The following is a 26,456-nucleotide window of genomic DNA, read 5'->3' as shown; positions in this document are numbered from 1 at the left end:
AGGTCTCTCCTCAGCCTCCTCTTCTCCAGACTAAACTGTCCCAGTTCCCTCAGTCACTCCTCATAAGTCTTGTTTTCTATTCGCTTAACCAGTTTTATTGATCTTATCTGGAATAAACCTCTGAGATAAACTGGCTGGTGCAGCTCTTCAGAATCAACAGCCCAGATTTATCTTATTCTGATCTACAGTTAAATGTTTTGATTCAGTTTAAAAAAAAATAAAAATAAAAAGGGAAAAAAAAAAAAAAGAGCTTTTGTGCAAATTGTCTTTGCTTTTACTTGCCCCTTCTAGAAATTAAACCCAATGCCACTTAGGAATTTAGGTGCTGGTAGCATAGAGAGAAGAGGCTGGAGTTTGAAACAGCAGCCTTTTTAAGCTGCCACTTCCTCCAAGCCTTCCTTGCTCTCCAGGCTCTCAGCTACCAGGCCTGTGTCCTTGCTGTCCTCTTAAACTGATTCCCCCAAAGTCACAGGAGGTAAGGAATGTAGGGCACAGGGAGAGGGGTGTTATTTCCAGCAGTTATGTCCCACCTGTGCAGCTGGGGGAGCCAATGGTAGGTGTGATTGTGTCATTTTATCAATGCATTTTTCTTTGCCAAGGATAACCAATATGTAAAATCACACCATAGTTTGTTCGTTTTTTTTCAGTAAAGACCCTGAAGTTTCCTGCTCACCTACAAATACGAGAGGTGGCACTTGCCACAGGGATCCATGAGTTAAAAGCTTTTCTCTTAACGAAAGCAGAACCGTCATTTTTGGGCTAGTGAAACCTCGGGGCCCCACCAATACTGCAGATCTCCATCACGGACGTGATGAGATTTGAGAGAAGCATTCTTTCTCCTTCACCTCCAGAAACAGGTGTCCATGGAGTCCATTTATCGGAGCTCTGCAGTGCCTTCAGTACTAGCCTGGCAATCAATAACCATTTCCTTGCTCTCATCAGTGTGTCACCTTCAGCTCAGACCTGATGATACAGGTAGCAGCTGATAAAAGTTAATGTCCAGATGGATGATATGTATTGAAAACACAATTTCATATTGTTACTTTCATATAATGTGACTGATTTTTTTGTGTCTGAGCTCCAAAGTGCTGCAACAAAGATTCAGTTTTGCTACATAATCTTCTTATTTGTTTTCTAAATCTTTCATTCAGATTTATGCAGATGTTCAGTCTGCAGCTATGCAAAATTTCAGATGCTTGTAGACATACAAAACATGCCCACAAGTGTTTACATAAGCAAAATCCCCTAGCAATGCTGACTTAAAAACCTGCGCTGAGTGTCCCTGCTTCATCTCTGCATAGTCGGCTGATTAGCATTTGGTTTTTAACTTACCTCTTCAAAGTACAGTAAGTGTACAGCTTGAGTCTTCTTAAGCACTTAGGAATGTACACACAGTAGCTGAAATGGAAGCTTAGATGTCATAGCATGGTTCCCATCTGTCCTTGAGCCTGCGTAAAAAGAAAGTGCTGGTACACACTGCTGTGCTCTGAAAAATGCTCCTGGGTCCTACTGGCATACATTGCTCCGTTTCGACCACTGCTGTATATAAAAACCCCTTGGAGCAAAGACATCCTTTTTATTTTTGTGTAGTACTTAGCATCGTAATGTCCTGGTCTGTGGCTAGGACCCTGAGATGCAATGGGAATAGAAAAAATGTCATAATAAAGGCACTTGGAAAATTCTGCTCTGCTGGCTTTCTCTTGCTGGAATTTGGCTTTGCTCTTAATGAGGTCATGTGAAAGAAGCATTTATTTATTTATTCATTATTTTTGCATATGTACAAAAGGGTTCTGGAAGTGCACCCTCAGCACCTTTTACACAGCTACAAATTATCTTTATAAAAATAACACTCCACCAAAGTGCAGAGCAACCACTCAAAATAAGTAGTTAAAAATACATTTGGCAAATGAAAAGCTGGAATCACATTGCTATATCAGTGAGATTTCGTCCCTATCACAGTCCTCTCTAGGGAAAAATGAGGGTCTTTACACTGAACCCATAAAATCAGCAGGGACTGATTTCTAAAAGAGCTAAATCAGCTTTCAGACTGTGAGACATTGATGAATTCCAGGGCCTGAAGGCCAACCTAAACTCTATGCAAGAATCTGGGATTTCAGGTGACTTTCTTGGCACAGCAAAGAGAGGTGGTATCACTGCGTGTGAGACAATGATTGTGAGACATGGCCATCCTGGGTTCCTATCAATCAATGAACTACATCTATTCTTCCAGCTATTTGTGTGTCCAATATTATACCAAAATAAAAGGACCAGACTCTCACTGGATATGAAATATTTGATCATTTTCCCATCAACAGCTCTGAAAGAAAGTAGAGACAACAAAAAGTATTGGTTCATGTATGTTAGGGTCTCTCCTAGGATAGAAATGATAGCCATCTGTTCCTGTTGCATCTCAAAGTGTTTTTTTGTTTATTGTTTTTTCTTTTTTTTTTTTTCTTTTCTTGTTTTAATGATAAGAAAAATCCAAATACTTTATAGAAGTAGTTCTGCTGAAAGTTTTAAAATAACTTCTGTGTGATGTTTTTTTGTGAACCCAGCATTGCAGTCTGGAAAGATGTAATGGCTTAGTCATTCAGGCAGCTTAGTTTTGTTTGGCATTGCAAATTGAGTTATGTTCTTTAGGAGGGGTGTTCAGTTTATTTTGCTTTAAGTATAAAATATCTTTTTACCTTGTTTTTCCTTTCCTTTTTTTTTTTTTTTTTTTTTATATATGCATCCACATCTGTCTCACTTTGTGGTGTGATTCACCAGATGTCGTGAGCTACATCAGGATGCACTCAGCCTGGATTTCAGAGAAGATGCTCAGCAGGACAACCCAGGCAGAGCTATTACTGATGCTGGAGGCTCCACTGCGACCTTTCAAGGTTGTGGATATCACCAGTGATGGTATGAGAGGTATGGTCATGGGAGTTATGGCAATGGGAGCTGGGAGCACTTGACAGGACCGAAATTCCCACACCTGGAATCTGCTCAGTACTCAGTGAATCAGTGCTCAGAAATGGAATAGGGTCCCATTTAAATGGTAAAAAGCTGAAAGAACTCAGACAGGGTTTAAAAGATTTAATGTCTGGGCTTGACATTCCTCCAGGAGAAAAACATATATAGCAAAAAAAATAAATAAAAATCAAACTTTCTTAGCCATACACAATAACCCTAACAGTGGGCTGACTTAAACATATAATGAGTTTGTACTTGGCCTAGTGAACTCTGGGGATTTGTACTTATTGATAAAAATATCAAAACATCAGAAAAAGCAGTCATTCACTATGATTTGGGGGCTCTACATCTGTAATAGGGGGATAATAATTATATTGCCCTTTCTCACAGTGATGCCAAAAAGAGCATTCATTAATTTTTAGTAGCTTATGTGGAATATATGTCTACATAGTACTTTCTATGAAGAGACGTAAAATGGAAGTCTTCAGTGTGTATAAACTAATAAAAAACTCTTTTCCAAAAACCCGAGCATTTCTCCTCATCTTATGGTCAAGTCACAACTGAAATAATTTAATCTCCTCAAATTCAGTATGCAATTTCACTCAGGCACACTGGCAGCATTTCACATTGATTAGGTGCTCATTTCAGCAGCTGCACCTTAAAAGAACATATTACTGTACAGACCACTTTTACCAGATTTGTAAAAATTGACAAGCTTGAGCCTTTCAGCAACAACGTGGGTATTCTGTATGGTTTCTTCTGGTTCTAAACAAGGAATTATCTGCTGACAAGCAATTAGCTTTCTGCTATTATTAAAATTATTTAAAGGTATTCCTTCCATCTGTTACAATGTGTAGTTTCCTTAAACACAATAAAAAATGACACTTAAAGAACAATGTGGGCGAGAAAGGTTTCTACACAAACATGACCTACCTGGAAAACAAAACAAAACAAACTAGACACACAGAAATGTTTTTTTTTGTTTTTGTTTTTTTTTTTTATAATATATTGCCAAGAATCAGTTGCCTTTCACAGATAATTACGTACTCAAAAGGATCTTACTGATGCAAAATCTTTTCATGGACTGCTTTCTTCCATCTGGAAATTTTAAGAAATGCTTTAAGGTAGATCATTGTTCTTTAGCAAAAGAAAACCTGATACTTTCTTCTTCCAACCACAGTATGTGTTAATAATAACTATGCAGATGTACTGAAGATATCACCAGAACTAACTTGGCCAATTTACCATTCCTATGGATTATTACACAAAAGAGAAGCCCTTAACCTCTCTATTGCAGAGTTTGCATTATTTCACAGAGGGAAAAAAAAATGTTTAGCTAAAAAGAGGATAATTATATCATTATATTTCAGATTAATAATATCCTGAAAGAATCCACTAACTATCAACCACAGAGCCTTGGCCCAGAGCCAGCCTCTAGTCTAGATGTACTGAAGCATCTGCAACTGGTGGAGGCTGTTAACAGGCAGGTCAGAGCTAAGTTAAGGCAAGCAATTTCCTAAACTGCAAATACGGTCAAAGATACTCATTGCTGCCAGGAGGAAAAACAAAACACAACAAAACAAAACAAGACAAAAAAAAAATACCAACAACACAGGAGTTATGGGAAAGGAAACATGGTTGTTTATTTTCCCTGATGTACTTTTTTGTAAACAAGATTGTACCTTGAGTTTTTCTCCTGATTCATATTGGTTTTCCTTTCTGTCACAACAGCCTTACAAATCTTTGAACGCTGATTAACATCACCAGAGAACAAGGGTGTTATCCACAATGTCAGATATCCCTGCAACTCAGACTCTACTGACAGCTCCTTGGGACTTTGGCATCTTTGTCTTCTGGTATACACATTATTTTCAGGTTTTAGCATCTTCAGTCTTTGCTGGGGGGGATAATAAACAAAGAGGGGTAAACATTAAGCTTGCATTAAACCTATATGAGATCAAATCCAGCCCAACAGACTGCAAAGACCCAATAGAAGATAATTCTGAGAGGGGGAGGTCTGGAAAGAAACAAAGGTGAAAAAAACATACTCTAGTGACATTGAAAGCCCATTTTGAAAGCAAACAGAGTCTGGGCTATTTTCACATGAAGTATATGCTAGGAGACAGATAAATGATGCTGCACAACAGTTTATGTATTCATTGCTGAAAGCATGCCACAGTTTTGCTGTGCTCCCCAAAGCTGAGTTTCTGGCTGAAACTGAGATGCTTGCTGTTACTAGTTTCACAAATACTTTTGCTATAAACATATGAATAATAGTTAGCACCATGTTTATATTATTATTACCTCTTAACTTCACACTTCTTTACTGGCCAAAACTAATTCTAGTTGTTTTTTTCTTACCCAAACACTCTAACTTAAGAACACACCATATCAATGTTTTCCTCGCCAACCAACAAATAAGCCCATTAAAAGCCTGCTGGATAAGACAATGATTTCTACATTTGAACTTATTGCTCAACTCACTTGTGTGAAACAAATGTTGTAGACCTAAATATGCTGTGCTTGCACTGCAGCATCAGCCAAAGGGGAGGAAACAGGTTTTTGCAGAGGTAGGACAGACCACTTCAAAACTGCTCTTCTGAGCTGCTGTGGGAAATAGCAACCTTAACTTTGTAGGGGTGAGGGAATGGGAGCAGTAACAGTGAGATGTTGCCAGCCAGCTCAAGAATCCAGCTATGGAGTCCAGATTTGGAACAGATAATACTTGGAAGACATCTGGTTCAGCATTTGTTCTGTGTTGGATCCTGTAGTCAACCCAATCTATCACAGAATTAGATGGAAGTGTTGTCTTGTTAAAAGGTTTCAGGACTTAGCTGGCAAAATCTGTGGTTCTTTCAAGGATGATACAGATTCTTTTCCCTCTTGTAGAGTTTTGTTGTTGTTTGGTTGTTTTGTTGCTTTTTTTGTTTGTTTGTTTGTTTTTTGTCTTTGTTTGAGCATGGAAAACACTGAAAGAAAATGAAAAGATACAGGATACCGTGCTTACTATATAATTTCAGATAATTCATTATTACTGCAGGAATGAAGACTTGGAAATTTGCTCTTCTCCATTGTCTGTATTGCATTTATACCTGTTTAAAGTAAGGCAGCTAGCTCTTGAATCAGAGTGTTTAAATTTCACACCATCAGAAAGTGTCATGTCCAAAAGGCTGGTTGTTTTTTCTCCAGCTATAACAGCAAAGAAAGCTGACAAAACATGCGTTTCTCTGCTGATATGTGACACCTGCTTTGTACAGGCAAAGGAGAGATGCAAGGCAGAGGAAAATCAAGCTTTCAGGCTTTTTGTTAGAAAGCATGGCAAGAAGTTTGACCCTGAGTTATCCTGGGGCCAGGAAGAGACTGAGCATCACTGTATAGGTAAGGCTGCTCCAAAGACCACAGCCTCCTTCTAAAACACTCTTGACAGAGCCCCAGAGTCATCTCTGAACTTCCTTCACCTCTCCTCCACGGCCCCACTGAAGGAACACACAGTGGAAATGAGGCTTCATCTCCTCCATGTCTGCAATAGCTTCACCATCGCAATTCGGATGGCTCTAGTCCAAAGAACCGTGGGAGAGGATGTCACAGAGAAAGTGGCTGAGGACTGGTGCAGGGCTTGCCTAAGAGTGCATCTAATTTCATCATTTTGTTTGGATTTTTTTTTTTTTTCTGTGCATGAAGCTCCCTCGGACATGCCCCTTATCACAAAGGAAGGCTCTGCATAATTAATTCTCTATATAATGGCCCCACTCCATAATTAATTTATTCATTCGCTTGCTGTATAACTGTTTCCCTACTTAACTGACTCACTTTGGTAATAGTTCTCTGTATAATTGATTCATACTGCTGTTGATTCTCCCCATTTTTATTTAATACCAGAAATGATTTGCTGTATAACTGCTTCATTGCTTAACTCATTATCTGTACAATTGCTTGGTATCATAATTGATTCACTGCTTAACTGTCTCACAGGATAATGAACAGCGAGTAACAGCCATCCACTTTTCACCTCCATTTCCCTTCCCTACCATAGCGGCTGCTTCCCTTCACACGGCAGCCCAAGCTGTCCTGACACCCATTTTAACCCCCCAGCCAACTTCAAAATGTCACTGCTATCACCAGTCTTATTCTGATGACCTTCAGCATCCTTCCCCTTCCCCTCCCAGCAGCATCACACACATATTCAGCTCCGTCTCTCCTATGTACCCACAATTTGGTCTCACTCCAGTTTTAAACCTTCACACTCATCCCCTTTGTCCGTCTTTCACCAGTCTACTCCTCTCCCATCCAGTTGCTTGGAAATTATATTCTGGTCCAAAAGGTCCTGCCTTGATTTAGACAAAGGTGGTGAGTGCATCAATATCTGGTACACAAGGTCATTTGTAGGTTGGGAGGAGGGGATATTGGCCCAAACCGATCCCCATTGTAAGGCACTTGGTTCTGATAGCTTTCAACACAGATTGCATTTGTCTGCTCGTTCCACAGGTACAGCACGCCTGATGTGAACACAGCAAGATTTAATATTCTAATATAAATGCGGTTTCTTATTGCTGCCTACTATAGCACCTGAACACATATTATACCTGCTTCTTCCAAGAAATGAGAAATTATGGCGGGGTTATTTCTGACAATTGGCAGAGCTTCCACGCAGTGACACTCTGCAGGGTTTCTGCAAGGAGCTCGGTGCACGACCCCGATTTAAGACCCCCAAAGTGGCTGTTTAGCAACTTACGGGTTCAGGTCAATTGTTTTAAACCGTGGCAGGGCCCTACGACTTTGAATTGAAGTGGCACCGAGAGTCAGCACTATTAGCAGTTACTGCCATCTATGGGTAGGATCATTTTAGCATTATTCCTCTTGGGAAGCATTATTGTTTCTTCGTTATAAATAATATACCTGTTCTCATACATAAACAGATGTAACATGAGAAATCACACTCTCATCATTGATTTCTCCGCTAAAAAAAAAAAAAAAAGAAAACAAAATAATGTGCAAGGACTTCACTAACATATCCACTGAAAAGAACGGGAAAAGATTTTTTAACACTTAAAATGATGACCTGCCCCAGGCTGGGAAAACAATGCCATCGCTTTTTTTTTTTTAACTTCCTCAGTATGTTGGGTGCCTCCTTCTCTTTAAATCCATTGGGACAAACTCATCCCTGATCTATGAGCACTGAAATTACCCCAACTGCACGTTTACATTTGCATATTAATTTGAATGATGTTACAGCTATTTTTTCTTTTAATTACTTCAAAATGGGAAAGCTTTCATACACCAGTGATTCTCTCTCTTTTCTAGCCTGGGAGTTTTTAGCTTTTCCCATTTAGAATTAAGAGCTGTTCAGGGCATTCATCACCCCTGACAGCTGTTAATCCCCCTCAACTCTGCAGAGTCACTGCGTTAAAATATTTGGAGTAAGTAACAGGACCATTCAATTCTATTTTGGATTGCACCTGTGCTCCTTTCAGCTCATTAGTCTTTCTATGACAGTGGCTAGTTCCACACACTTGAAGGGGAAAGTGAAAAACCTCCACAATGGAAAATTAATGCAAGGGAACAGGAGCTAGTCCCTTGCAATTGTAGGTAACTACATCGTAAAATCCTTTTCATAAGCCAGCCATATCCATATGAAAACTGATTTCAGTTTTTGTTCTCTCCTGATTCTTGTTGGGAAGCTTTTCACAAGGACACTTTTGTTGAGTAAAATCCTTTTAATTTCCAATCTACAGTTATTCATGGCCACTTTATACCATATGTTCCTTTATCAGTAACATTCTTCTGCATAAGCAGTGTTTTTTGTTTTTTCCTTTCTCTGCCTATTTTTACACTCCTGTTCTGTTTACAGATGGAAACAAGATCCCCTTGCCAGTCTCTTTTCAACCTCCTGTGACAGCAAAGTCCCTTCGCTCCCCTTAACGCTCCTGTTGACACGAGGTGATCACTGTGAATATGCACTCATCCTTCCTGTACTGCAGTGACTAGTGCTGTCACTTGCCTTTGAAATGCAGCTATACTGGAGGGGCAATAATACTACTGAAAATACCATGCTTGTTATATCCTAGGGTTGCCTTTGCTTTCTTTGCAGCCGTAGCTGAAGTTGGAGATACCTCACAGAGCTTGTTCCACCCTCCCCTCTAATTTTCACCTGAACAGCTCCCAAAGCACAGCAGATACCATTATTAGTCATTATTTCGTACTTAGCATTACTTTGCCATTTCCATCACGCCGCTTTTAAAAATAATTCCTTCTTTGCCGATTCCATTGTTGTAACCTAGGAGGGGGTTGTAACTCCATGGATTAGTGAACACTGCATGCCTGCGAGGGTCAACATTTTGGGATCCTGAGGGTGCAACCTTCAGCACATCTTTCATTTGTAGCCTCTAAGGAGGAGGTAATGACTTCCGCGGGACAACACTGAGGAGGCCAAAATGGGGAAAATTGTCCAAGTTGATTCCTGACATGAAGAGAAAAGGTTGCCTGCTCTGGGAGACCTCTGCAGGCATCGGCAATGACTTTGCTCCCCTTAGAGAAGATGAAGATGGGCACCAGCACGGACTTGACCCTGGATGAGCTGGCTGAAGGAGGTCATCTAGACAACTAGGAGGTCATCTAGACAAGACCAAGACAACCGCTTGCACTCATACATGCCAGGAATTACTGCCATGCTAACGCCAGGCCCCGGGCACGTAGCATCCACGCAGAGGCAATGCCTATTAGGAAAGTTTCTGCTGTGTGCTGCAGGGGTTCAGCTGTCCTCACAAAGACACACACCAACGATTTGATCTGTGTATTGATTTATTGCAATCACTGATTTTGGGATGAGGAAGCAAAGGTGCTGCGTGCTTTTGGTGAACACCTACAGAGGGAAAATAAGCTCCCTGTGAGGGAAGTGCTGCCTGGGGAGGGATGGTGCTCGGAGCACACTTCCTCTCATTTTAACTCTCTGTAAATATCAAGTACATTTCCTTTAAAAGCAGAACATGCACACAATAAGTGATGTCTGTCTGTCTGTCTGTCTGTCTCTGTCCGTTCCCACCACCCCCAAACTCCCTCAAGAGCTGCCCGCCCGCTCCGCTTTCCTCTCCACCACCGCGCCGCCAACCACAAAGCCAACCCCCGGATGCGGAAGCGGGCGGCGGGTCGTGGCGGAAGGGTAGGCGGCGGGGCAGGGAGCGCAGCCATGGCTTTCCGGTAGCGGCGGCTTCCCCTCCTCCCTCCCCGTCGCCTCCGGTCGGCACCGGGCGCCATGGCCCGGGCCCCGGCGGCCGTGAGCGGCGGGAGGCGGGCGCTGCTGGTGCTGCGGCCCCGAGGCGCCCTCCCGCACCGTGCCGCCGCCGCCGCGTCACGTGAGCGCCGCGCGCCCCTCGCCCGCGGGGGATGGGGGGGGAGGGGGGAGAAGGGCAGAGGAGGGTGGTGAGGGGACGGGGAGGGGGGGGCACGTCTCGGGTTTGGTGGCAAAGCGTGTCGCAGCCTGTCGCGATAGCCAAAAAGTGTGCATTGCTTAACACACCGCGTCGTTAGGATGCTCGTAGGGAGCTCCCCAGTCGGGTGGGTGCCCCTCGGTTGGCTGTTTCCTCATAAAAATGTGTTGTTTTGTCTTCCCCCCCCCCCCCCCCCCCCCCCCCCCAGGTGTCAGCACCTCAGCGCCAGGGTCCTCGCAGGGCAAGGGCAGCGCCTCCCTGCTGGGCAGCAGGAGGCTCTTCTTCGACACTCATGCGCTGGTGTGCCTCTTGGAAGAGAATGGTAACGTGCCCTGAACACGCAGCTTATCATCCATAAGGGCTTTATGCAGAATTGCCTGGCAAATTGCCTCCCCTTGACCTGTGGTGTTAGAGGTTTGGATTTACGCATTGTCTTTTGTGCCTTCTGGGTGCCTGCATCTTTAGGGAACAGAGCCTTGAAGCACGGTGATAACGCCCCGGTGGTCTCTCCTAGATCGCCCAGCAGCCTTGTGGTGTCTAGCTGCCTGCCCCACTAAACCACAGCGATGCACAACAACGTGCTGTAATAGGACTGGAAATGGGCTGCCCCAAAAAAATGCAGCTTTGGAGTGTAGAAGAATATAAAATACAGCTCTTCTTATGCTATGACATAATGCAGTAGATTATTTTCATTTCAGTGTGATGTTACTGAGGTGGGGAAGGTCAGCACAGCTCGCTTTTCAGGAGAGGTCCCACTCCCTTTCCCCCAAACGTGTGATTGCATCTCTTTACGTGTGCCAACCTCATTCTCAGGAAATTATACAGCTCTTTGCTTGATTAGTATTCTGAGACATTAGTTTAATGAGCTCACAGAGCAGTTGTGTGAGCACCAAGACTCATATAAAGTGGCACGAGGAGGGGAAAGAATAGAGTGAGGAGAGGTGTCTCCTTCTGGCAATGGCAAATGATTAAATCAGCTCAGCTATTGAAAGGAACTTGCTTTCAGACCTCATTGCTGCTTTCTGACACTAACCTGCTACATATTTGAAACAATCACCCTCTCCATAATTATTAAATCTTGTTCATGACACGTTCTCCTATGTTTTGGAAGTAGGAAAGTTGAGAGTATTTCTAGGGACTGTGTTTTACAATAGTTCACAACATACTCAATGTAAAGGGCTTTTTCATGGTGACTCAGAGGCTGATAAGACTAAAATCACTGGATTGCTGGGATTTGCATATTGTCAGTGGTATACGTAGGGATACTAAAAGTAGGTATTGGCTTTTGAAGGCCAGGATTCTTGTTGGTAGAAATAACCACGTGAGAGATGACACTGCATAATACTTTTAGAAAAACTTTCAGCACTTCTCTTGCTGATATTGTAATGGTGCTATAATGGTGCTGCACTACAGAAGTAGCTATACAACGTCACAGGTGTCATTCTGGGGTGGAGGAGATTGGGTGTACTGCCTGGCTGCATTCTTTTGCTAGTGTTACGTGGAGAGAAATATGTTCTTTTTACCTTTTATGGCTGATTTTTTTTTTTTAACCTCATTATGAGTATTAGAAGGTGGTATTTTCATAAGCTGTCTGGATGTTGGTATATGAATCTTGCTATGTTTTGTCTTGCTCAGGGTTCACTACCCAGCAGTCGGAGGTGATCGTATCTGCATTAGTGAAAATCATGAACACCAACCTGGATATGATCTACAAGGACATGGTGACCAAAGTACAGCAGGTCAGCTCAAAGAAGTTGTGGGGTTAAAGTCAACTGAAATCTGGCACGTCTGCTAATGAAATACGCATTGCTAGTATTATTCACTGTTAGACACTGGATTTTAAAAGTTTAAAAGTGAAGAACAAATGTCCCTATTGGGTATTGAGTTTTGTCTTGAATTTCACAAATACTTACCAGTGTTGTGATGGACCTCGAAACTAAGGAACTGTGAGTTGGTGCACGATCCACAGATAGTTTTTTGTTTTCAGTCTTACTGTAGCCTGAAATAGAATTGCTGAGAAGGATTTTACACAGACATAGGAGGTACTCAATGCGTGGATTTGAATAGTTATGGCTACTACGTATATTCTTGTCTAGATCTGTAGCAACAACATAAAGATTTTGTCTATCATTTACCATGCAGTTATGTGGTCTTTCTTGATTTATCTTTCTGTCATAATATTCATATTGTATTAGAATTCAGTTGTTTCTTTATGATGTCTTTTAGTGTGTGGTTGGTATAATTTTATATACTGGTAACATATAGGAACAGTCTATTTTAGATGCTGCTATTGAAAGCTGTCAGTTTCCTTTGTATACATTGTTTGTGGTATCTTCTAAACCCACCCAGCATGTATACATCTTGGTGGAAGTGAAGAAAATTTGCTTGGATATAGAACGATAATGCTGAGTATCTACAGAGATCCTTCCTGGCTACCAGAAAATTTCATAGACCTGAACTGAGTTGTTAGCATTGAGGGAATGGCGGTTTTACCTGTGAGGAATTCCCTGACGTGTAAGCTAGTCAAGCCGACCATGCTGACAAGCAACATAGCTAAAATACCACCTCTTAGGCTGCTCTGTGAGGCTGGGATTCAGAGCCTCAAGTCACTTTCCAAACATAGACTCTTAACTCATTTTGTAGTGACTGGGTCATCATCTTAAACAAGAGAAAACTGCAGCTGCTGTCTTTGTGGTATAATAACCTCTGCACTGGACCGTCTCTTTAAAGAGTAGATTTTGCACCATCTTCCACCCAGCGAGGCTTCAGCCCCTCTTTTCTAGCTCTTAGATTCCAGGCAAAGCAGATATTAAAGCACTTCTTCCTGTACTGAATTTGTTCCGCAGCAGAACAGAGAATACAATGTTAAAGGGAACCTTTCCCCCATGGTTGGTTGCGTTTTATGATAAGCAATCATTGCGTCTTTACCTCCATGTACAAGTTTGTATGGCATGCTCAGGAAGTATGTGTGTTGCCCTGAGTCCTGAGTAACATGACAAACCTGTAGTTTGTTACAGTCTGAATGCATAAGGGCTTATGCCACAAGAGAATGAAGAATTGGAAGAGGGTTTGAAAAACTGCAGGTGTAGCTGTTGCCATTAGCCCAAAGCTGGATATGTAAAAGCTGAAGCATTACACTAAACAGATTAAAGCCTTCACAATAAATATGTGTGTATGTATTTAGATGAGGAAGAGATAGAATATAGAAGCAGCTGTTCTCTATTTTATTGGGTTCAGTCAAGCGTGGAGAGAATGATGGGCACTTCATGGAATAAGAGAAAAGGCATCTATGGCAGTACTCTTTTTCTGGTAAATCCAGCATACTGACCCATTGTTTTTTTCCAGTGCTGTAGTCAGGTAGGCTAGTGAGGCGTCTCCAGATGCCACTTAGAAATACTATGTCATAAATTAAAATAGCGTTACCTGACAAAAGTGAAGTTAGAGTGCACTGTCAGATTTGTAAGGGTGTTAGTCCAGAATCAAAAGCAAGGGCCTACTTTTTAGAGGTGGATGTTCAGAGAAGAAAAAGGAGTCCCTGTTTGCAAGTGGATAGCGTAGGATCTAGAAAAATGTCTACAGAGAGACCTATCCATCTTCTAAAGATGTGGAGGATGCTTGTTTTTCTTCTGTCAGTTTGGTATAAAAGACTGAGAAGAGCATTTTAAAGTATGAATATAGTGCATGATTTTGGTTAGCTGAGTAGGGAAGCAGGGTGAGCCTTCATGCAGGGGGAGGTGGAACAGAGGGCAGTTACGAAAGAGCATGGTTGCACTGGGGAGTCTTGGCCTGAAAGTCAGCTTTCCTCATTTAGCACATGGACATCTCTGTCCCTAATGCCCTTCCTAGCTTAAGAATTTGAATACTTGGAAGAAACTATTTTCTATGCTATTAATTGAACTATTTTGACCCATGTTAGTACCGCTGATTTTTTTTTTTTTCAAACGTTACTAACATGTGAGCATAACTCACTTATTTTGTCACTCTCGCTTAATTTATCTTGTCTTTTGAAACTGAGATAATTTCTAAAGTTTCAGGGTTACAAATTTTAGAGTACCGGAATACCCCATTGTATTTGCATGCGCATCTGAGAAAAAGCATTGTGGTTGTATGTTCTGAGGCTTTTCTTTCTTCTTTTAAAGGAGATCGCTCTTCAGCAAGTAATGTCTCACATTGGTGCAGTGAAAAAGGACATGATTATTTTGGAGAAAAGTGAATTTTCAGCACTCCGTTCAGAAAATGAGGTAAAGATCAGTATTTTGGAATTCTAGCACTTGCTTATTTTTTCTAATGATATAAAGAAGAGTTTTGTACCCAGGAGGTCTACTTGAGTGCTAATACGGTTAAACACCTTCGTTGATGACCTCATGAAGGGGCAGAGCGCAACCTTGGCAAGTTTGCAGGTGCTGCAAGGCTGGGAGGAGTGGCTGACCCACCAGACTGTTAAGGTCCCTCCAGATGGCAACACAGCATTCTGGGGAAATAGCTGCAAGAGCTGGGAATGCTTGGCTTAGAAAAAGAGTAGGGTCTCATCAGTGTGTACAAATATTTGAAAGGACGGTATAGTAAAGATGGAGAAGATTTTTCCACTGGTGTCCAGTGGCAGAAAAATAGATAAATGGCCCAGATTGAAATGCAGGAAATTCTATTTGAACGTAAGAAAAACCTTTTTTACTGTAAGGTTGGTTGAACGCTGGAATAAGATACTTGGGGAGGCTGTGAAGTCCCTATCCTGGAGACAATCAAAACCCAACTGGACATGGCCTTGAGCAGCCTGCTCTAGTTGTCCCTGCTTCGAGCAAGGGGTTGGACAGGATGATCTTCGGAGGTCCAATCTCAGTTCAACGTTTCTGGGATTCTGTGATTATTATTTTTTTCAACTCTTTAACATGATCTCATGTTTTGACTATATTTAGCCAAAAAATAAGGTGATAGTGAGAACATACGGCAAGAGGAGAGTCGGGTCACATGTTATTTCATCAACTCATAGCTAACTGAATACACACAGAACAAGACAGGCAAAAGGGATCCTTGTAGATCCTCGCAGGTTGCTAGTTCATGCACAATTGAAGGAAACAAAACAGATAATCCATTACAACTACTACTATTCCTATTTCACGTGTCTTTTGAAAGAGAGAAAGTGATAGAATAAACTGGGTTGGAAGGGACCTCTAGAGACCATGGGGGGAGTTGATGGCTGCAGTATGATTGCCATGAGGCTGCCTCTTCTTGAGGCTGAGCAAACCCCTCTGCTTCTCCCTGCTGTCCACACCTACCTTGTGTGCTCCAGCCTCCCATCATCTTGGTGGCTCTCAGCTCATCTTGCTCCAGCATGTCAACATCTGTCTTGTACCAGGGAGAGTCTAAAGCTGGACACAGCTCGATGCAGACTCAAAAATGCTAGATATGGGGGAATAATCATTTACCTTTGTCTGTGTTTACTCTTTACTAAAACCTCCTATGCATTTGGCCACCTTTACTGCTGTGGAGCACTGTTAGCTTCTGTCTTGTGTTGCTGGTTGGAAATCTGTAGTAATGAGTGATTGTGCATCTGTGTATGTGTGGATATATCTACACGTGTACTGAGGATATAGATAATAAAACCATGTTCATTCTGCCTTCCTTTTCACATGATGCATTGTAGTTTTTCCTACATTCATTAGTATTAGGTGCACATTCATTAGTATTTCTAGATTGAGGTTGTTTGTATGCAATAATAGAAGTGTAAATTTTTTTATTTTCCCAGAAAATAAAACTTGAACTCCAGCAGATAAAGAAGCAAGTCATGGTAAGATGCTCTACCAATATAATTAAGAATTAACATCCGTCTGGTTTGCTTTAAAAGTAATTGTTTCTCTTAGCATCTTATTCTAAAATTTGTGCTTGATTGTTGTGATATATAGGACACTGAAACAGCAATTGATGGTACAGTATGGGCTGCAGCAAGGTCAATTTCATGCATATTTAATTAATGGTGACAACTGTAAACAATTCATCACTAAGTGGTGAAGAAAAAAATTATCTGAATACTTTTTCCTTAACTCAGACTCAGAAAGTAGGTAGCTGGCACATCATGATTAAGGCTGAGTGATTTAACCAGCCCTGTGTTTAGGGCTGGTTATCATATTCAAAATGCAACACACTTTCAAAATTACAGCACTTAATAATGGGTTACAGTATTTCTCTTTTCCTGAAGATTTTTCTGTTAGCTGTTCAGAACTTAAAATAATTTTCAAATGACTTCTTTAAGCCACTAAGTTTGGTGCCATTATGTTTGGTCCCATTTGTTTGGGAACAAATAACCTTAGCAAGAAAGCAGACTCTTTGGAGGAAACTTATCTAGGAATTATCTACAGGTTCTTATTCTTACTAGGTTTAAAGATCAATGCTGCTTTTGTTCTTTTTTTTTCCTCTCCTGAGTAACATTCCAAATAGCTTTCTAACGTCAAAATCAAGATTGTCTCAAAGCCTTAGCTTAAGTCTCAAAATTTAGACGAGTGTGTAGTCATATGCAGCTTTTACGCAGAAAGAAAAAATTCTTGCAAAAAGCATTAAGATTGGAAACCAGGTAACTCTTAACTGTTCATAGGGAATATGGTCCTCTTACTTCAGAAATGTTGTTTCTTCCTGTGATAGCCTTCTTACCTGGGAGGATGGAGCACCCTTCCTACCATAGGATTTGCCAGTGAAACTGTCAAAACATTGTCTTGTCAAGTTAGCTGACAATGTAATCAAGTTAAGTGTAGTGCCCTCCTTGTCATTTCTTCCCTATTATCTTCAATTCTTCTTTGCTATGTTAACTCCAAAAGGAGAATAAATTTCTCAGGGCTAGTCTCACGTGTTTTATATAATGCTGTGAAATACTTAATGCATCTAGGCTTTCAGTATACCATTTTTTAAAATGGTTGGTATCTGATTTTTGACTTGTAACTTATTTCTATGCAAGTAAAAAATAAGCTGAGTTAGTATATTCAATGGTAGAATATGAAGGATCTGAGTCATCTTTTTTAAAGCAAGATATCTTAAATTTAACTTTTATCTGGAAATATAAAATGATTTGCCCTTGCAGTAATTACATTTGCTCATACTTTTTCATCTGAAAGACAGAATGACACAATGTTGTAAAAAATGAAGGAAAAAAATATTTCAGACTTCTCAATTTCATTGAATTGTAACACGTGCTGTAATGACATCTAATTACAACACAGTTAAAGTTCAAACATTCTAGCATAGGAACAGTGTGATTATTGTTCATCCTGATTTAATGAAGTCTTGACTAGCTGACATTGGTCTACTTGAGAGATGCTTGCTTGTTTTTAAACTGTAGAATATCCCAGAGCATCATCAAACTCTTGCTTCTCCCACACATTCGTTAGATCAGCGGTTTGCCTCATGACAAACCGTCAGCTGGCTGGAATTCCTGCTGGGAGGTTGCATTAAAGTGGCAGCTGTCACTGCGAGAAATAGGAATCACTTAGAGCTATCTGTGAAGTATATAATTTAATGGTAGTGTAAAAAGTCAGAAGTTTATAATACAATAAACGTTTTCTGAGTTCTAAAACTGTAGCTTTTTTTTTTTTTTTTTTTTTCTGAAAGCCCTAGATATAGTCTTTAGAAACAGATTTTCTTCAAAATTGCAAAGTTGGAAACTGCTTTATAACATTATCTTGAGCATCAAGATTCCTTCACAGAAGTCCCTCTTACAAGTGTACTTAGGCATGGATTTCTGAAATCGGTGAGTCATGGGATATGACACATTCCTAGCAGCACTTGTAGAAGGATGTGCTCTCAATCAGCTGCTGTTTTCAGTGTTCTGGTGTAAAAGCAGTTTAGTTTTTGACTCATTCCAGTGAGAATGAGTTCATACTACAGAACATGAGTATTTCCATGGGGGAAGGTTGGAACATTTGTACTTTGGAAGAAGATGCACACTACGTGTCTTGGGAATCAATCTGCTCTCTAATTAAGGAAAGCACAATATATTTTCCTAACTTATTTTGCTCATGAATAAATAGAAATTCATGCTCACTGCTTCATCATTTTTTTCCCCATTAGGATGAAATTACTAAAGTGCGTGCAGATAACAAGTTGAACCTAAACCTAGAAAAGAGCAGAGTAAAAGAATTGGTAAGTTTTATTTGCATTCTTCTAGAAGAATCCAAACATTGAATAGTCTTCTAATTTGGGTAAGAATGTAATTTTCATATTAATCAGTAGTGTTGTTTGTTTTCAAGATACTGTTAATCCATATTACTCATCTTTAAGCTTCTATAGTACAAGGTATAGTAGTATTGTTTGACTTTTGTGTGTCTGTCTCTTGATACTGATTTAATATCGGTATCAGTGTACTACATTTAAATACAATAGATTTTTGTATTTAAATATGCTGACTAGCCACCTGGAGATTTTTCACATTGTTAGTATAGCTCTATTTTCACACTGAATTAAGCATCCACGTTTCATTACACTTGTCATCACTGAAGATGTATTATTTCCCTATAGCTAGAGAATTTAGTGTGGCTAGTTTGTCAGGCATTACCTATTGTGAAAATAGTTGGGATTGGTTTTTATTGTAACTGATACTGATTAGGGTTGTTTTAAAGATTTGGGTTCTTTTAAACTTTGAAATATCTGGTAGAGCTGAATTTACATCCTCTTTAATTAGAGTAACTTAGAGGAAAAACTAGAAGATAAGTTTTTGCACTATATGTAGCAGTCTAAATAGAAATCTATTCCCGTAGATCTCTTGAATAGCTTTTAGGATCTCAAATTGCATAATCTAAATTGAAAGATTTTTCAGTAGCACTTTACTGCAAATTGTATTTCTTATTCAGTCCTATTATCACAAGTGCATAGTGAAGTAATATTCATCTGCGGTCTAGGCAATAAGAACTGTTAAAGTAGAAGTCATCTAACTTTTGTGTGTGCCCCTTGAAGTTATTCATAGTGATCAGTTCAGGTAACAGTTGAGTTGGTGAATGAGTATAATGACTAACAGCCTGTTATCCCCTGGTATATGCTTGAATAAAATACAAGTGGAGCAGATAAGGTCCATTTTTAAAGATCAACACTTTATGCTGGTGGTTGTGTGTTTTTTTTTTTTTTTTGTTTGTTTGTTTGTTTGTTTTGAACAACTTCATACAAAATGTATGAACTGTGTGGATCCAAAGCTTTGAAATACTTTGGGCTTCAAAAAACCTATTTAAACACATTTCACAGGTGATGAATTAGGTACTACCATTTCTTTGTATATTTATGTAGAACCCTGAAATCTGGACTTTGTTGCTTATAATACTGCATCACTTCAACTGCCTCCCAGAAAAAGCAAGCCTTGCAGCTGTGAATTTTCTTTTAAGAAAGTTGATTAACTTAGTCTGTCATGCAACTACAGTTTCATAGTTTCCTTCAAAACTACTCTTACTCCCAGCACTCCCCTACTTTAATTGCCAGCTTTGTCATGCATGAACAGAAAAGGAAAATGCAGACAGATATGGGGCAGGTTGCAGCATATATGCTGAACTGGGGAGAAGAACATAATCCAGTATTTTCTGTAGTAGAGCATCACTATATTTACTTGGATGCTAACGTGACTTAAGACTGAATGTCTGTCTTTGTGAGAATAAGACTCAGATTATTGAAGTTTACTATGCATTCTTACAGAACTATTATTCAGAAGAGAAATGTCCTAAGTCTAAATTGATTTAACTATTTACTTTAAGTAAAAAGTTCTTATGTTTCAGTTCTGCTTGGACTAAAATCTGAAGGAGAATATCTTAATTTGTCAACACTGATGTCAGTGTTTTTAATGTTTTGAACTGCAAATGCTTTATCTGAATAAGTTAGTTCCACTTTACATTTCCTAGTGAATTCTTTGTTGCTTAATGTACATCTGCTTGTGCCCTGATTTATATCTGCAATGATATAGATGCAATTTAGAAACTTGAAGTACAGTACAGATTTCTATTTATATTCATATTGTTCATGCATCGCAGTGCCTCTAAGCTGGCTGTTTAAAAATATCAAGATGCATCTGACAGAACTGAATTTTCTCTGCATTGTGGAAAAACATGTGGACTTAAGGGGAAATCTCCCTGTTTAATTTCAGGGTGGGGTTAACCTTGCCTTTCCTCTTTCTGTACTTGTGTTATTACAGATTTGTGTTGATTCTTCGTAGGAAAAGGGTGTATTTCACTTTCTTAAAGTGCAATTTGAAATCCCTGTGTTCAACCTAGGGAGCTCTAGCCCCAAGGCAAATTTGAATGAATATGGACATCAAGAAAGATGTTTGCAGAGTATAAATTATTCTAAAAAAGAAGTCTATTTGGCCAACAACATCTATTTAAACAGAAATTATTTCAATCCATTACACTGTTTATTTTAAATATACTACTATTTTTGATAGTGATGACCAGTTTATTAACGAGGCATTGTTCTTACGTGAAATTTTATTTCAAACCTGATTTTAAATTATTCTTTTATAAGTTTTGCCATCTTACCACTTTTAGACATTTTACATAAATATAAATTTCATTTTTTTTCCTTGTCCTTTTCAATCTGTAGAATTTAGCAAAAAAAATGTTTAATGAATTGTAGAAATGCTATTATTTGTCTCTTCTTTTCCACATTTGTAGCCTTGTGCTATTTCTTGATCTTTAGATCAGTCAGAAGTCCAAATATTGCTGTAGATACTTAAGGAGAGGTTTTTTCAATGCTGAGGCATTTACATAGATTAATCTGCGTTTAATATTAAGGTGGAATACGCTTCCAGACTGGAGGAAAAATAAAGTGACTTTCCATGTGGGAATGTCAACAGATGAGGTTATTGCTGTGTAACTGAGCATTCTGAGATGGGAGCCCGATGACCTTAATACTCTGCACTGTAGACTGGTTTAGCAGCTGTCCTATGAATAATTGAATTGCTCCAGTAGTGGACAGGAACCATTGCATTCTACCATTATTAATGTATATCAGTGTTGCAGATGATGATTGTCTTGGACTTGTTGCACTTTGCAGTTCGGAAGAGTGGCTGAAAACCTGTCTGAATTCTGCTTTGTAGGATGACAACAGTCATCCTACAATACACTTTCTCAAGTGTTGTCAGACAACATTCTTTTTCAGATCCATTTTTTTTATTTTTACAGAACTTGGAAACCAAACAATACACATTTAAATGGGGGGAAAAGGTTTAAAGACAATATCATGTTTACTTTTCTTTCTTTTTTCCCCTTTCCAGTATTCACTCAATGAAAGAAAACTACTTGAAATGAGGACAGAAATAGTGGAATTGGTAAGGACTTGGTAGCTAATCGTATAAAAAAAGCTTTTTATGCTCATGTTATAGACCAGGTATTCTTTGTGAAGTTGCTCATGTGCTTAGACACTTTCATGTACAAAATGTTATTGAGATTTATTATTTCCCCGTGCGCTTCCATATTAGTACAGCTGACTGAAGTGTCTACAGAATAAAAAGGCTTTCATATATATTATTAGGTTTCCTCTGTGTCTATATAAACTGTTCAATGGTCAGTTTGTTTTGAAACTTCATGCATGTAGTATTTTCTCTAGACAGAATTTTACATTAGTTCTTCTGAAATCAATGATTTTTTCCATGTTCAGTGTGACACACTGCTAGATTGATTTGGCTTCATTTTAGGGGGAGGCTTTTACTAAGCTCTTCGTCTTCATTTTGTTTTATTTCTGTACTATCAGGAATTAGCCATCGGAAGAAGTCTAGCAGTAAATCATTAACAAATCATTAACTGATTGAAAATGTTTCAGTAGTGCTGATTTGAAAATATCAGCACCACAGAAGGTGTTGATCTGAGTTAAAAAGTCTTGTCTTTCAGTCTTCTCTGAGTAATAACTCCATCCCATTTCTTTCATAGACGTTTGTTCTTCTGTCATAATCAGATTCTGAAGTCTGTCTATCGCTGTTTTAGTGGTAGAATTCATTGGAAGATGAAGGCACGCTTTATACATCAGAAGACCAATTCTTAGTATTTCTAATGATCCATAAATTTTCATGCTCCAGTATGTTTCTGTCACAAGAGGCTCTTAGACATCTCAATAGCTATTATAATTGAGCAGTGACTTGAACATCTGTGGGCCAAGTGACAGATTAAAGTTAATGATTATGCTGCTAGATTGAGAGAAGAAGGCATCCAGTTCTGCCCCTTTCTAGATTACATGTTAGGAAGCAAGTAGTCATGTAAGTTTACCAAGTTCACCAAATTTTTCAATTTCATGGATATAATAAGCCAGGAAGGAACTTGTTTGCTTTGAATGCAAATTATTTCATTAACATACATTTAAGGAGAGGTCAGAAATGCAACTTAAAAGAATGGGTTACATTTCTAAATTAACTCAGAACTGTTCAAATCGTTTATGTTTGTTGCTTTGTTTTCCAGCATGCACAACAAGATCGAGCTCTGACCCAAACAGACAGAAAAATAGACACAGAAGTTGCAGATCTAAAAACAATGCTTGAATCACACAAACTCGATAACATTAAGTACTTGGCAGGTAAGGAATCTGATGTTGAAACTATTAAGCCTAACAGCATTTTTGCAAACTTTCAATTGACGGTATTCACGAAGGCCCTAATTCAAATAAAATTCTTGAAGTAGTCACAGTTGATATCAGCAAGGTTATTTGTGTACTTAACTTAGAGAAAGTTTTCTGTGATTTGCAGCTTCATTTTGCATGGGCTGTGTGCTTTTCACTTTCTTTATACTGTAATAATAATGTGTGTGAGAAATCTAAAAGACTGGCTGTCAATAACGGTCAAAAAGTTCATGTATGCCTGACTTATTTTATAAAAGCAGCCTGCTGCATGTGTTTCTAGGGCTTTTGTTGGAGCTCTGTCTACAAAATGGAACAATTCTGGCTTTTTGACTGTTCATTATCACATTCCTTAAGTGCTCATTTTTCAGGCGTGTATGTTAGAAAAAATACATTATTGCTCTAGGTAAATTCAATATTTTGACATTTTTCAGCTGCGTATGCAGTGCTATTAAATGAACAAGTTAACAGTAGAAGTTATTCTTCTGATTTAGACTTTTTGATTATTCTTTCACAATAGGTTTTATCATAAGGACTATCATGTCTATTCATAGTACTGTACATCAGGGATATTCTTTTACAGTGAACCATTACTGGAAAATAAAAGGCAATTTATTAAAATGAGAGGAAGTTCTTTTCCCCACTATCTCTATTCAAAAAAGTATTGAATTCCACATGGAAGTAAAACCAAATACATAAAACACAAACTTACTTCAAGTGCTACTGTTTGCAGACAATGGCAAAAATCGTGTGTATATCTAGAAACCAAAAGTTGATGTAATTCAATAGGAATTTAAAAATACAAATCAATAAGCCTCATTAGTTTGCATGTATTTGTGTGAATACTTGACTGTGATTTAATAATCCTGTTATTCAGTTCTTCATTTTACATCTGTAACTTGCCAAATTGAGGGTGTTTTGTTGTTTTTTTTTTTTTTTTAAAAGGTAAGCAACTAAGGTGTTTTTCCAATCTTTTGAGTCTTCCAGGCCATTTTTCCTGCATCCTCTTTTCTTCCTTCATCATTTTTGTGTCCCTCTGCCTTGAAATTGTGTTCTGTAAATTAAAAACTGTATTTTCTGACATTGGGAAGGAGTAGCAATTACACCTTTAATATTGTAGCCCGTTGTATACTTAGTTTTCTGTAGAAGTGTTCTAAGAGCTAATGATTCATTGTCTCTGTTTTCTTTCTTGCTTTTATTTTCTTTCAGGTTCAGTATTTACATGCCTTACAGTAGCACTGGGATTTTATCGTTTATGGATATAATAAAGCATCAATTTAAAGGGACTTCTACTGTCGTGCTTTCTGAAAACAAATTTTTATCTTTGCCTGGACTTCAACCAAGTCTTGAATGTTTTTATGTATTTTTCTGTGAAGCAGACTATATTGAGAATGTAACCAAAGACGTGCCTAGGATCAAATTGTACATATGTTGTGCATATTTTGAAAGTTACCTCTGATCAAAGCATGGTGTAAGCACTTCTGCTGTTTCCCTTCACTCTCAACTGCGGTACACCTTGCTGTTGAAGTGCCACATAAAGACGGGCATTCATACCAGTCGTATAGGGCTGCATGCTGTAGAGAAGAATCTGCAGGAGTTACGTTTTGTTGCCTATTTAGACATGCTTACCGGTGTCAACTGCATGTATCGGACTGGAATTATGATTATTAACATAAAACGGAAACTACATTTTGTGGCTCGGAGACACTCTTGTGTAAATAAGATTTGTGTTCACGGAATCACGCTTACTTCTTACTTGTTCATACAGATGTTATGATCGAACATTTGTCTTGCTATTTTTATAATAATAGAGTCATCAGCTTGTTTTTCAGATGACCATTCAGTCAATCATCTTTCACGATAGCAGTATTTTCTGCTAGTTTTGTTTGTAATATATTTGTAGAGTGGTTTGTTTGTTTGTTTACTTGTTTTTACTAACTGGCCTTTGGTACATATTAAAAATCTGATACTCATTCCATATGCTAACTGTTAACCACTGTAACTGGAGGTTTGAAATGCAGTAAAATACACCACTGTTATTCTTATGGTTAAATGATACAAACTGTCTCTGGTGCTGCTTCCTTTATGGAAAATGTTTCTAGATAGGGAAAAGATTTTTAGCTGGTAGTTATGAAGCACTGTCATACATGAGGGAATTGCAATACTCTGGTTTTTGTTTGTTTGCTCTTCTTGTTTTATTTCAGGAAAAAAAATCGTGGTTCTTCAAATGTGGAACTTTGGTAGTGATTATAACAATAAAAGCAGTAATGAAGACTAAAAGGATATTTAATCTCGTTCTGTGCAAGCCCATGTGTCCTAGTAAATGCAACTGAAAGCTATGAAGGGAAGTGTCCAGTGTATCCAGATACGTACATCATCCCTCTACTGATGAAACAACAGGTTTATTAACAGGGCTGTCATCTGTGCTCCTTCCATTAAGTGAAATTTCCTAATCTTGGCTCTTAGGAGAGGAGAACAACATATGCACTAGTAACAAATGCTGTTAGAGCACAATCATGGCTTTGCTTTTTGAAAGTAAAGCTGTTTGGCTACTTTGTGCCTGTAATCTAGTAACCATCTAAGTAACCATTTAACTTTCTTGGTGGTTGGGAGTGCCAACTTGGATTGTATCTAAGTGAGGAGGAAGAGATGGATGCCTGTAACAATACTATACTGGCCTGAAATAAAGAATTTTGGATATTTCGTAGAGTTATGCTGAGTTTTCATTATTAATGAAACTTCTTAAATGAATTTGCAATCTTTTGATATTTTTTTAAAGGTAATTCACTGTTAATGAGACTTTGAAAGCTAAGAATTAGCAAAGTCAACAACCACTATAACACTGAAAAGGAAAGAAAAGTTGGTATAGATGGTTATTTCACAATAATAGTTTTCCTTGTGCTAACCTAACAAACTCTCTAAATTGAATTAATCTATATTCCAGATTTTCACTTTTTTTTATTAAAAAACAAAAACAGAACAATATATATATTTTTTTTTTGTATAGGACTTGACGCGTTCTCAAATAGAGAATCTATAACTTAATTTTAGGAATATCTTGATTCCTATCTTCACAGAACAGTGTCTGTGAAATCTTTACATCTTTACCTGTATGCCTGAGCATCTGATAAATAGTTGCTTAAGTAATTCTTAATTAGCAAAGTCAGAAAAATAGCACTTTCTGGTGTGTTTCAAACAAGCAATGACTTTAATATGTTTTTCAGGAAAAAAACAAAAACACAATTAGAAAATAATTGTTATTTCCTAGCTTACAAAGGCTAAGTGATCTAAAAGTTTGCTACTGTTACATGTATAGATGGAAAATCTGATTTCTTCCTCTGATTTTAAAGATAATTTAGCAATTGTTCTAACACATGAATCACATTTATTGGAGTTCCTAAGAGGTAGAATTTACACTTGGAAATACATGGAAGGATTTCTTTTCAAAGAAGTATTTGAACTTAAACAAAAACCAAACAAACAAAAAAACACCACTAACAACAAAAACCTTTTGTTACA

At 38.7% G+C, this 26,456-nt stretch overlaps 1 protein-coding gene and 1 long non-coding RNA gene across 2 annotated transcripts; both read left to right on the top strand.

Moving 5' to 3' along the window:
* The first annotated feature begins 4,748 nt into the window (after positions 1 to 4,748).
* Positions 4,749 to 9,955, top strand: LOC311430709. Its single transcript, XR_014688962.1, has 4 exons — positions 4,749 to 4,811; positions 6,213 to 6,333; positions 8,804 to 8,892; positions 9,336 to 9,955. It is a non-coding gene; the product is annotated as an uncharacterized lncRNA (long non-coding RNA).
* A 169-nt stretch (positions 9,956 to 10,124) lies between these two features.
* MCUR1 (mitochondrial calcium uniporter regulator 1) lies at positions 10,125 to 25,646 on the top strand. The gene is made up of 9 exons (XM_084509302.1): positions 10,125 to 10,304; positions 10,588 to 10,701; positions 12,015 to 12,118; positions 14,519 to 14,620; positions 16,123 to 16,164; positions 18,432 to 18,503; positions 21,610 to 21,663; positions 22,784 to 22,898; positions 24,147 to 25,646. Exons 1-9 carry the CDS (start codon positions 10,205 to 10,207, stop codon positions 24,200 to 24,202), a joined length of 759 nt encoding a protein of 252 aa, XP_084365428.1. The 5' UTR covers positions 10,125 to 10,204; the 3' UTR covers positions 24,203 to 25,646.
* Positions 25,647 to 26,456: the final 810 nt, after the last annotated feature.

Source organism: Aythya ferina, assembly GCF_964211825.1.
Source record: "Aythya ferina genome assembly, chromosome: 2".
Classification (NCBI taxonomy): domain Eukaryota; kingdom Metazoa; phylum Chordata; class Aves; order Anseriformes; family Anatidae; genus Aythya; species Aythya ferina.
This window is presented reverse-complemented; position numbering and strand designations above follow the sequence as displayed.

What these genes read in the sequence shown, in the direction of transcription:
- MCUR1 (XM_084509302.1), top strand. Translation starts at nt 10,205, where the DNA reads ATGGCCCGGGCCCCGGCGGCCGTGAGCGGCGGGAGGCGGGCGCTGCTG. An exon ending in TGGTGACCAAAGTACAGCAG is followed by an intron (nt 12,119 to 14,518) that starts GTCAGCTCAAAG and finishes CTTCTTTTAAAG; the next exon opens with GAGATCGCTCTTCAGCAAGT. An exon ending in TAACATTAAGTACTTGGCAG is followed by an intron (nt 22,899 to 24,146) that starts GTAAGGAATCTG and finishes ATTTTCTTTCAG; the next exon opens with GTTCAGTATTTACATGCCTT.